This window comes from Monodelphis domestica, chromosome 3 (genome assembly GCF_027887165.1).
Source record: "Monodelphis domestica isolate mMonDom1 chromosome 3, mMonDom1.pri, whole genome shotgun sequence".
NCBI lineage: Eukaryota > Metazoa > Chordata > Mammalia > Didelphimorphia > Didelphidae > Monodelphis > Monodelphis domestica.
This window is the reverse complement of record NC_077229.1, coordinates 511,909,455-511,925,034: the sequence shown is the minus strand read 5'-3', so window position 1 is coordinate 511,925,034 and position 15,580 is coordinate 511,909,455. Positions and strand designations below refer to the sequence as shown.

At 38.3% G+C, this 15,580-nt stretch overlaps 1 protein-coding gene across 4 annotated transcripts in view; it reads left to right on the top strand.

Annotated features, from left to right (window-relative positions):
- MAP3K1 (mitogen-activated protein kinase kinase kinase 1) overlaps positions 1-13,881 on the top strand; it is a 76,266-nt gene extending 62,385 nt beyond the window's left edge. For all 4 annotated transcript variants that reach the window (XM_001381130.4, XM_007486337.3, XM_056824892.1 and 1 more), the window contains 7 exons: positions 95-1,355; positions 1,687-1,839; positions 2,906-3,068; positions 6,831-6,962; positions 8,591-8,733; positions 9,675-9,806; positions 11,089-13,881. In XM_001381130.4, the coding sequence (XP_001381167.1) occupies positions 95-1,355; positions 1,687-1,839; positions 2,906-3,068; positions 6,831-6,962; positions 8,591-8,733; positions 9,675-9,806; positions 11,089-11,238 (2,134 nt within the window). In that variant the 3' untranslated portion in view covers positions 11,239-13,881. The remainder of the gene's footprint in view (positions 1-94; positions 1,356-1,686; positions 1,840-2,905; positions 3,069-6,830; positions 6,963-8,590; positions 8,734-9,674; positions 9,807-11,088) is intronic.
- The last annotated feature ends 1,699 nt before the right edge of the window (positions 13,882-15,580 follow it).

The following is a 15,580-nucleotide window of genomic DNA, read 5'->3' as shown; positions in this document are numbered from 1 at the left end:
GTCAGAACTTTGTGGAAAGGAAAACTAAACCAAGTCTTTCTAAATATTCACATATAAACTTTAAATGCAATTTTTTTCTTTTTCTTATGTTTAGGTATAAGAAGCTGCTGTCCCTCTTGAACTTTGCTTTGCAATTCATTGATAATTCCCACTCAATGGTTGGTAAATTGTCCCGAAGGGTGTTTTTGAGTGCTGCAAGAATGGTTGCCAGAGTACCCCATGTGTTTTTGAAACTTTTGGAAATGTTGAGTGTTACAAGCTCCACTCATTATACAAGGATGCGTCGTCGTTTGATGGCTATTGCCGATGAAATGGAAATTGCCGAAGCCATCCAGCTGGGCCTAGAAGACTGTTTGGATTGCAGACAGGATAACTTTTTGCAGCCATCTGCCCCAGATAACACCCCAGAAACAACTGAAAATAATTCTCCTGAACACACAGTCCAGTTAGAGAAAACTGGAAAGCCTTTATGTGATGCAAAATCAAATGCCAGTCCAGAAGATGTTTCTGATACGTTGGCTGACATGTCTGTAGGACTTCCTAATTCAGTAACAACAGAGCAACCAAAGCCAGCCCTGCAGACAAAAGGCAGACCCCATAGTCAGTGTTTGAACTCTTCTTCATCCAATCATTCCCAGTTATTGTTCCCAACTTTGCCCTCTCCTCCCTCTTCTACCCCATCTGTGCCAGCTGGCTCTGTAACAGATGTCTCTAAACACAAAACTCAGGGTTTTGTTCCCTGCAAAGTACCCACACCTTCTCCACAAATGCAACGGAAATTTTCTCTACAGATACTTAGAAACTGTTCTGAAATCAAAGAATCCGATAAACTTTCCCCAGTTTTTACACAGGCAAGGCCTCTGCCTTCCAGTCACATACACAGGCCAAAGCCATCTCGACCCAGTCCAGGAGATTTGAACAAGCAAGAAGTCTCAAAAAATAGTATGACGCTCGATCTGAATGCCATCTCACAGGGTGATGGCGGCAGCGGCGGCGGCAGCGCTGTCATCCCAAGTGAAGAGACGGTCTTCACACCAGTAGATGAGAAATGCCGATTAGATGTCAATACCGAACTCAACTCCAGCATCGAGGACTTGCTTGAGGCTATGCCGACTAGTGACACGACGGTAACTTTTAAGTCCGAAGTTGCAGTCCTTTCTCCTGAAAGGGCTGAAAATGATGACACCTATAAAGATGACGTAAATCATAATCAGAAGTGCAAAGAAAAGATGGAAGCCGAAGAAGAGGAAGCATTGTCCATTGCCATGGCAATGTCTGCATCACAGGATGCCCTGCCAATAGTTCCTCAACTACAAGTTGAAAATGGAGAAGACATAATCATTATTCAGCAAGATGTGAGTATCTTTAAGACAGGCTTCAGTGATGACTGTGTTGTATCACATTTAAAGTTCGAAAAACCAACTTTAACCCATTAGCAAATGATGATTTCTTAGACAACTATTAATGTCAAAATAACACTGAAGAGTTCATTTGACCCTAGAAATTTTTTTATCTTGTACATGTTTTGAAGGTAATACCTGACATTAGCAATCTCATACTTTTTAAGTTTATAAATCTTGGATTAGAAACTTATGTGAGTTAGAAAGTTAGTAAGCAATGCTGTCATGCCAGCATTATTGTTAAAAATTAAAATATTTACCTGGACACTGAAACTTTCATTTTCAGACACCAGAGACTCTGCCAGGACATACCAAAGCAAAACACCATTATAGAGAAGATGCCGAGTGGCTCAAAGGTCAACAGATAGGCCTTGGGGCATTTTCTTCTTGCTATCAAGCTCAAGATGTAGGAACTGGAACTTTAATGGCTGTGAAACAGGTAAATACCAACCAAAAGATATAAATGGAGTTCATGACAAAGTACAAGAAATCCATTCTGTTTGAATGTACTTCGGTTTTTTCTCTTTTAAACTACAAAAGTAGATGGCATGATGTAAAGACAAGTCAATAACAGCAGTCTTAAAAGTAGACGAGAGCCAGTCATCTAAAAATATTATTCCTAATATTTGAAAGGGTTTTTTTTAAATAATCTAATAATATGAGATCATCCTAATCTATATAATAATAGCATACTATGTAACAAATAGTTCATGTTACCCACAAGTACTATAAATGATCTATAAAACGGCATTATTTTATGTGGCACAGAATATAGGTAATTTTTAAACTGTTGCTTTGATTAACAAATTTGTGTGGTCATTATGTAACTTAAACTTGACTTTTTTAATTGGCATAGAAATCAAGTAATAGTAGGACTTCACTTTCATAGAACAGTAGAGAGCAAATCAAGGCACCAGTGCCAAAATTGGAATACCTAATATTGGTTTACATAACCAAAGGCATATTTCTTTGCAATTTGCTGTCTGTTACATGCTTCATTTATAATCTTATTTTATAGCCTTTACTTTGTTATTAATATCTTAGCTGCCTCCAGCAGCTAATCCAGTTTCTTATTGCTTACAAGCCTGAAAAAAGATACCTACTTGTCTTGGTATGTGTAGCCTAAAAAAAAAATATATATATATATATATATATTTTTTGCCTTTTTAAGCTCTTCCCTCTATCTTAGTATAAGTTCTAAGGCAGTAGAATGGTAAGAGCTAGGCAATGGGGATTAAGTGATTTGCCCAGGGTCACACAACTAGGAAGTGTCAAAAGCCAAATTTGAACCTGGGTCCTTCTGACTCCAGGTTTGGTGCTATAGCCACTCTGCTATCTAGCTGTGTCAAAGATCATTTTTCATTCAACATTTATTAAGCACTGGAGCTTACTATGGCTATGTGGGTATATGTTCATTCAGATTTCATTTTAAAATCTTTTCAGTAAGAATGTGTACATTGGAGTGTTTTCAGATGTTTTCTCAAACTGAATGTTGTGTTAAACAGGTGACTTATGTCAGAAACACATCTTCTGAGCAAGAGGAGGTAGTTGAAGCACTGAGAGAAGAGATAAGGATGATGAGTCACCTAAACCATCCTAATATCATCAGAATGTTGGGTGCCACATGTGAGAAGAGCAATTACAATCTTTTCATAGAATGGATGGCAGGTAATTTTATGCTACAAGTTAAGAGCTACCTGGAACTTCATTTTTGTTTCATAACTTAAATATTTTAAATGTATTAGATTGTTTAATGTGACCTTTTTTCCTAAAATTTTATGGTGGTTATTTAAAAAATTTTAAATTAAATTATTAAAAATAAATGATGGTTATTAAAATTTTACTGTTTTACATGCATGCCTCATTATGGAGTGGCAGCAACACTTAATTCGGAGAGGTTAAGCCAGTGGAGTATAAGTTCAGTCTACTTCTGCCCTGCTAGAAAAAGATTTAAGTATTATCCCCATTCCCAGCTACTATGTGCCAAGGACTAGCCTCTTAAAGTCAGGAGGCTTGTCCCTAGCAAGCTAGACAGTTGATGAGATATTCTTTGACCATGGCAATCTCTACAACAAAAAAAATATACAAAATAGGCCTAAGTTCTCTGTGGCCTCTTTCCACTTCTGCAGTAATGGTGTCAAAAAAATGCGAAGAATTATAATTTCACAAAATTCACAAAAAGATGCAAAGAATTATAATTTCAAGGCCATCTCCAAACATTAGCTTCATCATTGATACTCTGAATGTGAAATTGATATCCATTGACCACACATCAAGGCATGTTGCTAAATTATATCAATCCTGACATTTCTTCTATAACTGAGACCAAAAGGAAGATATATCTAAATGGAAGGGGTCTTTGAAGAGGCAAATAAAAGGTGTTGATGAAATTAGTTGAATCCTCATGGCCAACAAGAAGCATTTCATGGGATATTGGGTCATTTAATGTAGTAGCCCTCATGAAAAATAGTTGGAAGAGACCACCATGAAGATAATTTCAATTTATGTATTAGCATGTGTTGCAGGGGATAAGTTAGATAAATTCTACAAAAAATTCTTGAGACTGTGATATTCAGTAACTTTAGTACAAAAGTAGACATAGATGAGAATATAAAAAATTATTAGAAAATATGGTTGAAAAGGCAGAAAAGCCAGACTCGCTGAATCCTCATGCCTGCAAGTCACAATTACTTTGAGAAAAAATTTTAAAATCCTAGATTTGACAAATACTCTAACATCACCCCCTAAAATATGAAGTGAACTAAATTGTGTCTCATTACAGTATGTATGACACAATTGATGCAGGATTTGTTTCTGAACTATCTGTCTTTGTATAATTAGATCACTGACTTGTTAAAACAAAGATCAAAATTAATACAAATCTAGAAGAAAAATAAAAATACAAAATAGATTCTTTGTGTAATTAAAATAAATTCAGCCTGACTTATTTAAACACATTATTGTAGCTGAAAAAAATGGATAGAGGAAAGGATATTAAATCCTGATTATATCCGTTTCATTCAGTGTCAGTTGCCTTTCATAAATAAATAAAATGATCCTGAAAACTGCTTTGATAAACATTTGATCTACTATCCTTTGACCTACCTTTTAAGCAAAGAGGGATAGATGACAGCCAAGAAAAACAGTATCAAATTTAGACAACAATCTCATTTGTAAAATGTTATGGAAAGGGATTTTGAAGATTAATATTCTTATAAGACAATGAGATGCAATGAAGGGGGAAAACCATTTGAAAGAGTAGGCTAGCCTGATTATCTAAGACATTTAGCAAAATGATTGAAAAAAGACCAGCAAACAGGTGAAATTGGGAAGATGTTTATTTCAAAAAATATTTACCATCCAGGACAGTGGAGTTGGAAACTGAATATGGATTTTAAATCACTGTTCTAGAAAGTATTTCTGGAGCAGCAATCTCAAATTCAAATAGAAACAGGGCCATTATTCCAAGTTCCTGTGGGCCACATAGTGACTTAGTTTTAAAATGTCGTGTCATCTGCATTGTATTATATTTTGTTCAATATTTCACAATTGCATACTAATAGTTCTGGGTGCATTTAGTTTAGGGGCCACAGATCATATGTTTGACACTTCTGTTCTATAGAAAAAGAAACCAACACTAAAGAGGACACACTGAGGGGAACTCGCTGAATTATATCAAGTATACCCCCTGGAAGGGAAATCCACGCCACTTCTGAGGGCCTTGAGGATGAGTGAGCACTGTGCTCTTAAGTCATTTAAGTTTTCTGAATTCGTTACATCAATCATATCAAAAGAAATAATAATATTAATAAGTGCTCAAGGTAATCAAAGATTCAAATCAAATAATGTACATCAGGTCTTTTGCAAACCTTAAATAAGAACTAGGAAGTACACACCAAAATCAAAGGTCAACATTCTCTTTATTTTACTTTTTAGGAAAATTCAGGTATTCAGTCTGATATTTATTCTTGTTTATATATGATTCTAACAAGCTTAATTTTTCTGACTTCCAAACTCCTGCGGCAAATTTAACAGGGAAGAGAAGATTACAGGATGCTAGACATTACTGTGCAGGACCATTTATCTAGAGCTGAAAACAATCCTCCAGTCTGAGGCCGCAAACTATGGCCTCTGCCTCTCCATTTCCTGCCCCTCCCCCTCCTTTTTTGGTATGCCCCGAGAGCTGAGAATGTTGTTGTTGTTTTAATAACTTCATTTAGTTATTTGAACTTTAAAATTTTTAGAAACAATTGCTCCAATCGGCTGCAGACTAGATTCTTATTGGTCGGCAAGCTAGATTTGACCCCTGGGTTATAGTTTGCCAACTCCTAATCTTGTCTAATCCCTTCATATTATATTAAAGCCCTGGAAGCTTAAGCTACTTTCCTAGAGTCACACAAGGATCAAAGGTCAGAGGTGGGATTTGAAATCTGAGCTCCTGACTCTAGAAAAATGACTATGTCCCAGAGCAACAAGAGACCTCCGAGACTTAAGTCCTGAAGCTTCAGGAAAGTACACCGACAGCCATAAGAAATGGCCCATCAGACCCTAAAGAAAAGGACAGAAAAATTATAAAAAGGGTACACAAACAAAAAACACCACAGAGGAGGGCTTAGCACAGGCACAAATAGATCTGGATACTTCATGGAAACAGCATGATGTAGGGAAAACTGCTGCTTAGAATCAGAGAATCCAGGTTAGAACCGACCATTTACTAGATGCGCAGCATTAGACAACTTATTTAACCCCTTGGGGTGCGGTGCATAGAGTGCTGGACGTGGAGAGGGAGGCCTGTGCCCTGGCTCACCTGAGGCTTACAAGCTGTGGGACAGGAAATTACACAGCCCCTTTGAGCCTGAGTTTTCTCATCTTTAAAATGATAATAATAATAGTGCCTACTCGGAAGAATCAGGTTAGATAATGCATGTAAAGCATTTCTTCAATCTTAAAACTCTAGGTTAAGTGAGTTACTATTATCATCAATTCCATATATAACATGCCAGATCCAAATTCGGGCTCTGCTGTCCCTTCCACTTCTGATCCTATGAGCTACTGAATAACATTAGACAATAGTTAGGGCAAAACCCCTGAATCATCAAGAAAGGATTAAGTAATCAATGAGGTCTGGTTTAGAAAGCAAGGAAATAATGCATTAGATTTCCATCTAAAATGGTTAAGAATTAATGTATATTTTTAAAGGGATAAAGATTAAGCTATTTGGGAAACTCGGTGGCAGATGAGGTTTTACATTACCTACTTAACTGATTCTGATATGAAAGATGAAAGCAGTACTTTAGATTTTTAACCATTTTCATTTCTGATAGAGGATATATATAAATATATATGACTTTGCTATTTTAAATGTTAATACGTTTTTTATTAAAAAGCCAGATTTATAATTGTTTTGGCCTGGATACATTTGTCTTACAGGAGGGTCCGTTGCTCATTTGCTAAGTAAATATGGAGCTTTCAAGGAATCGGTGGTAATTAACTACACAGAGCAATTGCTTCGTGGTCTTTCTTACCTCCATGAAAATCAGATTATTCACAGAGATGTCAAAGGTAGGATTTTTTTTTAATATATCTTGTTAGAAGATTTTAAAGTGCAAATAAATGCATTTTTTCCTGGTTCATCTGCCTGTATTATATTACACAGATTCAAGCATATTACATCTCTCAACCATATTACAACTTTCTTTTTCTCTACCTTCCTACCCCCTTCTTTTTTTGGTATTTTAATTCATTTTTATCTCAATATTGTTCATTCCTGTAAAGTGAACAATCTGATAAAATCAAAACCCAAAAACATATACCCAAATAAACTAGTGACAAAATATTTTCATCTGCATTTCTACTCCTAAAAGTTCTTTCCTGGAGCTGGATAGCATTCCCCATTATAAGTCCCTCAGAATTGGTCATTGATTATTGTATTGCTGTTAATAGCAAAGTCTGTCACATTTGATAGTTCCACAATATTGCAATTACCCTGTGTAATGTTCTCTTGGTTCTCCTAATTTCACTCTGCATCAGTTCACTTGTCTTTCCAGTTCTTTTCTTAAATTATCCTCTACATCATATAGATGCATTTTCTAAAGTAGATCTCCTCTACTACTGACTTATACACTGAGATTGGGGGAATATATTTCTAGAAATTATTTTTAAGCCAATATTACCATGTTAATCTGCAATTAGTATATGTTAAACTTTTTTTAAACCCTTACCTTCTGTTTAAATTTCAATTCTAAGAAGAGTGGCAAGGGGTCGGCAATGGGAGGTAAGTGACTTGCCCAGATTCACATAACTAGGAAGTGTCTAAGGCCAGATTTGAATCCAGGTCCTCCCAGCTCCACGTCAGACATTCCATCCACTACACTTTCTTAAAATAAATCTGATAAAATCATTTTCCATTGAGTTCATTTTAATCATTTCAACAGTTTCATACATAAAGTACATTAGTAGAAGAATTTTTAAAAAGCCAAATAAATGTCTTTGGGTCATTTTAGATTCAGCTACTATACACCATAGATGAAAATGCACAAAGACAATCGTCATCCTCGGTTACCGAGAGACTACTACTATACTATACTGTAGTTTTAAAGTGATAACATTCATTTTGATTTGAAATGCATACGCTAGTCTGGATAAAAATGAACTTCAATAGAACCTTCTCAGATACAGACTGATCCCAAATCTGGATTTCTTGGAGGTTTTATTAAAATTCTAAATGTGATTTCTAAGCAGAATTTTCCTCTTATGTTTCCTTGAATACTTATATTTTTTTCTATGCTCTATCACACTACTTAATTCTCTAGAATATAGATTTATTGGTAGAAGGGACTTGAGAGAGAGCATCTCACTTAACTGTCATTTCAAAGATGAGAAAACTGAAAGCCAAGGAGAAGTAGTCAAGGGACTTTGTTTCCCAAGATTGCACAGACAATAAGTATTAGAGTCAATGTCTATATCCAGGGCTTTTTTGACTCCAATATTCTTTCTGCTGCACTACAGCTATTCTTCCTCTCCTTTTCTTCTCTGGGGCTGCGGACTTTATTTGGAACAGATTGATAGTGGAGTAGATTACCCAGAAATATCTCTGTGATCATTTGAGGCCCTCGTTTTGATTTTTGAATCTATTTGTATTTTTACTTTTAGCAGAGAATCGCTTACCATTTTTGCTTTGCCATTGACAGGTGCCAATTTGCTAATTGACAGCACAGGACAGAGACTGAGAATTGCTGACTTTGGAGCTGCTGCTAGATTGGCATCAAAAGGAACCGGCGCTGGAGAATTTCAAGGACAGTTGTTGGGAACAATTGCATTTATGGCACCAGAGGTGAGAGTCGGCCTCTGATTTGGTTTTTCTGTATAATAAGAAGCCATCAGTTCATCTCATAGGCATGTAACCTAGGTCTTCATTAGTTAAAAGAACAAGACCTTCCTCAAAATCATAGTCTGGCTATGTGGCTCGGAGGACTGAGAGCCAGGCCTAGAGATGGGAGGTCCAGGGTTCAAATCTGGCCTCAGCCACTTCCCAGCTGTGTGACCCTGGGCAAGTCACTTGACCCCATTGCCTAGCCCTTACCACTCTTCTGCCTTGGAACCAATACGCAGTATTGACTCCAAGATGGAAGGTAGGGTTAAAAAATTAATAATAGTCCTCTGATTTTATGAAACCCTTAAATTTTGGCCTTCCCCGGGGGTCTTGTCCCTGACATTTAAAGGGAGTTATGGCTTGATATCTTCATATAGAGAAATGTTGTGTAATAGATTTTATACACCTCAAAGTGCTATAAAATGCTCATTATTTACGGTTATATTGTAGAAAGTCTAAGGCAAATTGATATCTGCAGTAGAAGAAATAGTGACTTGCCTCATAAGAGAAGGAGGTCTAGGAGGAGATGAAAGAGGAAGCCACCAGAGAACTTGCAAAACTTGGCTTGTCCTCTCTCCACAGCCCTGCAGCAAAATGTTAGTTCTTCGTGCTTTGAAATGCCCAAACACGTCCAGTTTTAGGTGAAGCGGCCGTTGTGGGAGGTCGAAATCTCTAAGTACATGCCAAAGTCACACGGTTTGAATGGGAGGCCTCCTCCGGATAGCTGGCCCAGCCCTTCTTTTTCTGGGGTGCAGAGAGGCCGGGAGGTCCGACCACATCTTCCCGGGCCGGGCCTGCTCCTTCCTCTCCACAGGGTAGCACAGAAGAGTGCCGTCCGGGTCTTATGGACAAGACTTGGCAAAGCGGCTTTAACTCGCTCTGTTGTGTTTGGGGCATTCTAGGTACTAAGAGGGCAGCAGTATGGGAGGAGCTGTGACGTGTGGAGTGTCGGCTGCGCTATCATAGAAATGACTTGTGCCAAGCCCCCGTGGAATGCCGAGAAACACTCGAATCATCTCGCGCTGATATTCAAGGTAAATTGAAAGGACTTCGTGGCACTTTGCTAAGCTGTGCTTTACCTCCGAAGGAAAAGACCCTTCGGGGCCACAGCTGTGTTGTATGCTGTGCACTACTATTGGCCTCGGAGGTGCTGAAAGTAAGGGTGGCCAAGAGGCTCCAGAGAGGTCCTTGGTCACTGTGCCTGCCTTCTGAGGCCCAGCACACCCGGCTTGCCTCTTTGACCTTTCTGCTCCCTGGTGTCACGGATCTTCGTTCTTTCCCTGTCCCCTGGCTCCTTCCCACTGCAGCTGGATCTGCCCACTGCGCCATTTGCCCTTGGCGGCTGCCCCGTCACGTGACATCGTCCTTGTCAGATCCCGTGATCTTCTCGCTCTCCCCGGCTTTTCAGCAGCTTTTGCCGTGATAGGCTTCCCCTGTAGTCTCTTTCTTCTGCTGCTTCACAGACTTCCCAGACTCTGTGGGGTCGCTTTTGTTGCTCTCCTTTTTCTGATTTGTTGGCTCCCCAACTTCTCGGGAAGACGGCTTGCCTCAGATCAACGGAAAGCCTGAAAGAAATGACCACCGATAAGCTGCAAATCAGCACGTCTTGTCATTTTAAATAGATATCTATGAAATTGGTCTCTGGTTAGAATGTCTAGAAACGATAATGATCCTGGCATGAGCCCTGCAGTCCCAGAACACCACTTGGAACTGTGATAGGCCTTAGAAAAGGAGAGAGCTTGACAAGAAAATAACTTCCTTTCAGAATTTAGAGTAGATCATTCAAGACTGATCCTTCATTTCAGTAATTTAGTTATAAACTGAAACGAGTTCGTACGGATTCGTATTTCTTAAATCTGAGTGAGCATTTTTTGATCTTTAGAATAGCATCAATTTCATATCCACTTCAAAACACTAAGTAAAGCAGTAAGTCATCATTATGACATGCTAGATTGGTCTTTAGTATTTTCCTCTCCCATGTAAACCCAAAAGAGATTTGTTCAAGGACAACAAAGTGTGAAAGAAGATAAACCGTATCTGACAAGAGAGAAGCAGGAAAAAACCTACATTTTAATTTCTCAATTTTGTGTATATGTTTGTGAAATGCTAGGTTGGGACCTCCCAGGTTTCTTCCACCTCTAAAGCTACGCTTCCCCTCCCATCTAAGCAAGTGTCCTTTTGTCAGGGGGTCCCTATCAAGGCCTGTCACCTCTGCTTGATTGTGTAGCTTTTGCATATATTGATGTTATTAAATAACGCGTAATAGCAGAAGATGCATTTGTGATAGCCTTTAAGAATATGGCCTTCCTTTTTCAGATTGCTAGTGCGACTACTGCTCCTTCAATCCCCTCACATCTGTCTCCTGGCTTACGAGATGTGACTCTTCGATGTTTAGAACTTCAACCTCAGGACAGACCTCCTTCGAGGGAGCTACTGAAGCATCCAGTCTTCCGTACTACCTGGTAGCCAGTTACAAAAAGAAAATTTTTTAAACTGATGAAATAAATAATAGAAGAAAAAATTCTGGACCGTGCTTCTAAGCACAATCACGTTTTATCATTCCGCTGGCCTTTAATCCACCAAACAACAATAAACTGAGGCCAGTGGGGGAGGACCCTTACCGAAGTATGTGATTGACAAATCAAGATCTTTACCTAAGCTCAGTATGCAAACTTCCCCAACTTGTGCAGAAACTGTAAACTGTGCCTTTCAAAGAACTGGCCCTAGGTGAACAGGAAAGCAATTAAGTCTGCATATAACTAGTAGCAGATAAATAATTTTTTTGGAGCACTTTTTCAGCAATATTAGCAGCTGAGGGGCTCAGGTTCTATTTTAATATTGCAATTACTCTTCCATTTCACATTGTGATCATGAGCAGGGGATTCTGCAATTCCGTTCAGGTTTTTTGTTTTGTCTTGTTTTTATTTTTGCTTTGATCACTGGCTATAAAGAAAATCACTATCTTCCTCTTTTAAACCTGAGTAGGCACTACTGGAGTAGTGTATGGTTTTTTTGGTTTTGTTTTGTTGTTTTGTTTTTTTTAAGAAAAAAGAAAAAGAAAACAAAAACATTTTTAAGAATTGATGCTTCCATTGTGAACTCACATTTAGCCTTCATTTTTTTAAAGTGGGCAACTGTGGGTCATTGTGCATTTTTACTGTTGGCCCATCCATTTCGTTGTTTTTTTTTTTAAGTTATGGTTCTGTATTTTCATTTTGTCTTTATTTTTTATTTGACATTCAGGGACAGGTGATCTTTTCAAACCACAAAATAATAATACAAAAATTTTAGGAATGATTATAAAGCAGATCTTATTGAATATCTTGCTATCAGGTTTTCTTTTTAAATTGGAATAGAATAATGCTACTACACTTCATTCATTGAGTCAGTGATCTAGGTTTTGCCTAGTGCAGGTTATACAAAAAGAAAATAAAAATCAACTCTTTTACTTGGCTTATAGTCAAGATCCAGGTTATTTGGGATATCTGTTGAGCCTTTTCGGTTTTACCAATTTCCTCCGGCAAACTAGAAAATTTCACACCAAATTAAGTCGTGCTCTAAGTATAATAAAAATCATTCCCTCTCACCACTGATAATAACATTTTAACTGCTGTTTTCCTTCTGCCATACATCATCTATTCACAATTAATCTGGCTAATGGATAATTAAATGGAAATTATCCTTATTTTCGCCTTTTTATAAGTAAAGGTGTTTTAAAGAAATTTATCTTGAACTTGAAAATATGTTCAAATATAAGAGTGAAGAATATCACTTATACTATTTCCTTGGGTTTTGCACAATCTCCTAATAATTTAGAGGCAGGATTTTGAATCTGGTGATCCTGAAGGAACATGGCAGCTGTTCTTGGGCTTTTATGGGTGAGTCTTTTCAATCAAGTACTGATTTAAATATTTAATATAATTTTTAATGTAATTTTAACTCTTCAGAAGCCAGTTAAACTGTCAGAGTGAAACGGAATTGGTTATTCTCAAAGACTCAGGACAAACTAAATAAGCTATTCAGTACATTAAAAATGTACAATACTAATTGGAAGCAAAAGAGGTTACAAGTTTACAGGGATATGTACAATTGTTTTTTAAAAAATTATGTGACTGTATTTCTTAGGGAAATTTTACATTCCTTTGTTTTGGAAGATTGGCAGTCTTTGAAGAGTTAAAAGGAAAAAACCAACAACAGTACTGAAATGTGAAGTTTGGTAGCTTTGACTGTAATGTACTTGACTTTCTTTTTTTCTTTTTTTGACTACTTAGAATTTTCACAATTCTAATAAGATTGTTTCCAAGTCTCTCATGTGCAAGCTTTAAAGGATGCACTCTTGCCATTATATACTGGAAGATCAGTTGTCAGATCATGATTTTCTGGCAAATGTAAACTGTATAAACTGATGAACCTCAGCTAATCAGTATTACTTTGTAGATCACCATGCCTACCACATTTCAAACTCAGACTGCCTCTAGATGTCAAGATGCATTTTGTTTGAGTTTGTTTGCATTTCCCTCAGCTTGCTGGTAATTGTGGTGTTTGGTGTGTGTGTGTGTGTGTGCGTGTGTGTGTGTGTGTGTGTGTGTGCGCGCACGCGTGTGCATGCCTGCGTACGCATGTACATCTGTGTGTGTGCACGCATGTGGGTGGGTGTTTAAATGCAGATGTGATGTAATATTCTTATTTTCTTTGGATCAAAGCTGGACTGAAAATTGTATTGTGTAATTATTGTGTGTTCTTAATGTTTTGTGGTACTTAAGTTGTAAATAGCGTCTACTGCTGTTTATTCCAGTTTCTACTACCTCAGGTGTCCTATAGATTTTCTTCTACCAAAGTTCACTTTCACAATGAAATTATATTTGCTGTGTGACTATGATTCCTAAGACTTCCAGGGCTTAAGGGCTAACTTCTATTAGCACCTTACTGTGCAAGCAAATGTTACAAAAATCTCTGGGTTAAGAAAATTTGGCTTAAATGTATCCTTTTGTTATTTTAAATATATCAAGATATTTTAATTAAAAGTTTTTACCCCATTGAACCAATTTTATAGTATTTGTACCTATTTTGGTGTTTTGTCTTTATAGTAAATAAAAGTTTTTGAACAAAGGTTGCTTGTTTTTAAAATAAGTTGTTTTATCTTAATAGTCAATAAATACCACTTCTTAAAATACATCCTACTTAGATATTAATAAATGTTATAAGTCTTTGCTTGAAGCTATTCCTTTTGACAGATGACATAGATTATTTTTGCCAATCCATTTGTGACTTGAACATATACAGGGTTTTTTGTTTTTTAATTCAAATGGTGAATTCCAAAAGCTAACAAATCCATGGGTGGTAGGTCATAATGAAATCTTATAACTCAGAATGAGAATTAGAGACTTTTTTAAGAATTGGAAGGAATTGAAAGGTCATTTAATCAAACTTAAACCTGAATTCAAGGTTCTCTATGCAGCATCACAACTGAAGCTCCTGCCAGGGAATTGCAACATGATTATTAAATGAAATATTAATGACAGCACCTTTTAGGCCAGCTTTTAACAAAGTTCTAAACTTATCAAATTATACAGTTATCTGGTTCACATCTTTTCATCTTGTCCTCCAGAATATTTTGCATATATTCTCATGTCTCAAATTCACAATGGTAAGAATCCTCAACGGTCATCTAGGCCCATGTCGGTGGAGACGCAGCACAGGGGGGCTGCTCCATTCCCCCTCTCCACCATGCCTGAGGATATTTTTTGCATGCCCCGCCCCTCTGTCCAGCCACCCAGTGCAAGCACTTCCTCCCTCTGTTGTCTGGGGCAATGCAGGGACTCGCATGCTGTGTGAGGGTTACCGTTTGGGCACGTCATCTTGAAAAGGTTCGCTCATGCTGACCTAGGCTAGCGGGCAGCTTTGTCATTCTACTTGGTTCTCAGTCACTCATACATTTGGGACCCAGGAAGGAGTGGGAAGAGGGTGTGGGGACGTGCGGAGCCAGCCGTGCGGCTCAGACTCTATCAGCGCCATCTTCAAAGGCAGGAAGTCCAGACCAAAGCGAAGTCTTCCGTTGTGTCACCTTGGATTCAGAGCGTAACCAGCAGACACTATCAGACCTCCAGAGGGAGCAAGCCTGCAGACCTGCAGCTCAGACCTTTGCATGCTGCCCTGGGTCAGACCAATGTGGAAGCAGCGAAAGCCTGCAGTTCACAAGCCAAAGCTGTGCTTGAAACCGTAAAACTCACAGTCCTCAATCCCAAGAAAGTAGTAAGAAGATGCCCTTGCTCCAGAAGTGTCTGGAGGCTGGCCAGCCCTGCAAAAAAAAGTCCAGAGTCGGGAGGAAGGCCGAAAGGAGAAGCAAACAAACAAAAATCCCACTATTTAAAGCTGTCATGATGGCGGCACACGTTCAAGCCAAACGAGAAGAAGAGAATAGCTCCGAAACAATGACAAGCAGAGCATCAAAGATCGTGGGCACAAGTTTGACCAGAATTCCTGGAGTTCTGGATGAGAGATGAGAAGATTCGCTTCCCTTCAGTTAGGCCATGGAGGGCTCAGGGTGTGAAACATGCACATTAGACTCCGTTTTTAGGTTCCTTTTGAAGAACTGGTTTTCTGACCTTTCTTTGGAGGCTCTGTCACAAGGGTGGCCCTGAGTAGGGGCCGCATGCATTGGGCATCCCAGCAAAAGAGAGCAAAAAACAGTTGATCAAGCTTGTGGCTGTTCTGCTTTGAAGGAACACTATTACTCCATTGGGGAAAGGACTGACTATGAGATTGGGGGTCACAACCAGCCTCGCCGGCCCGCTCACCCCTCCAGCAC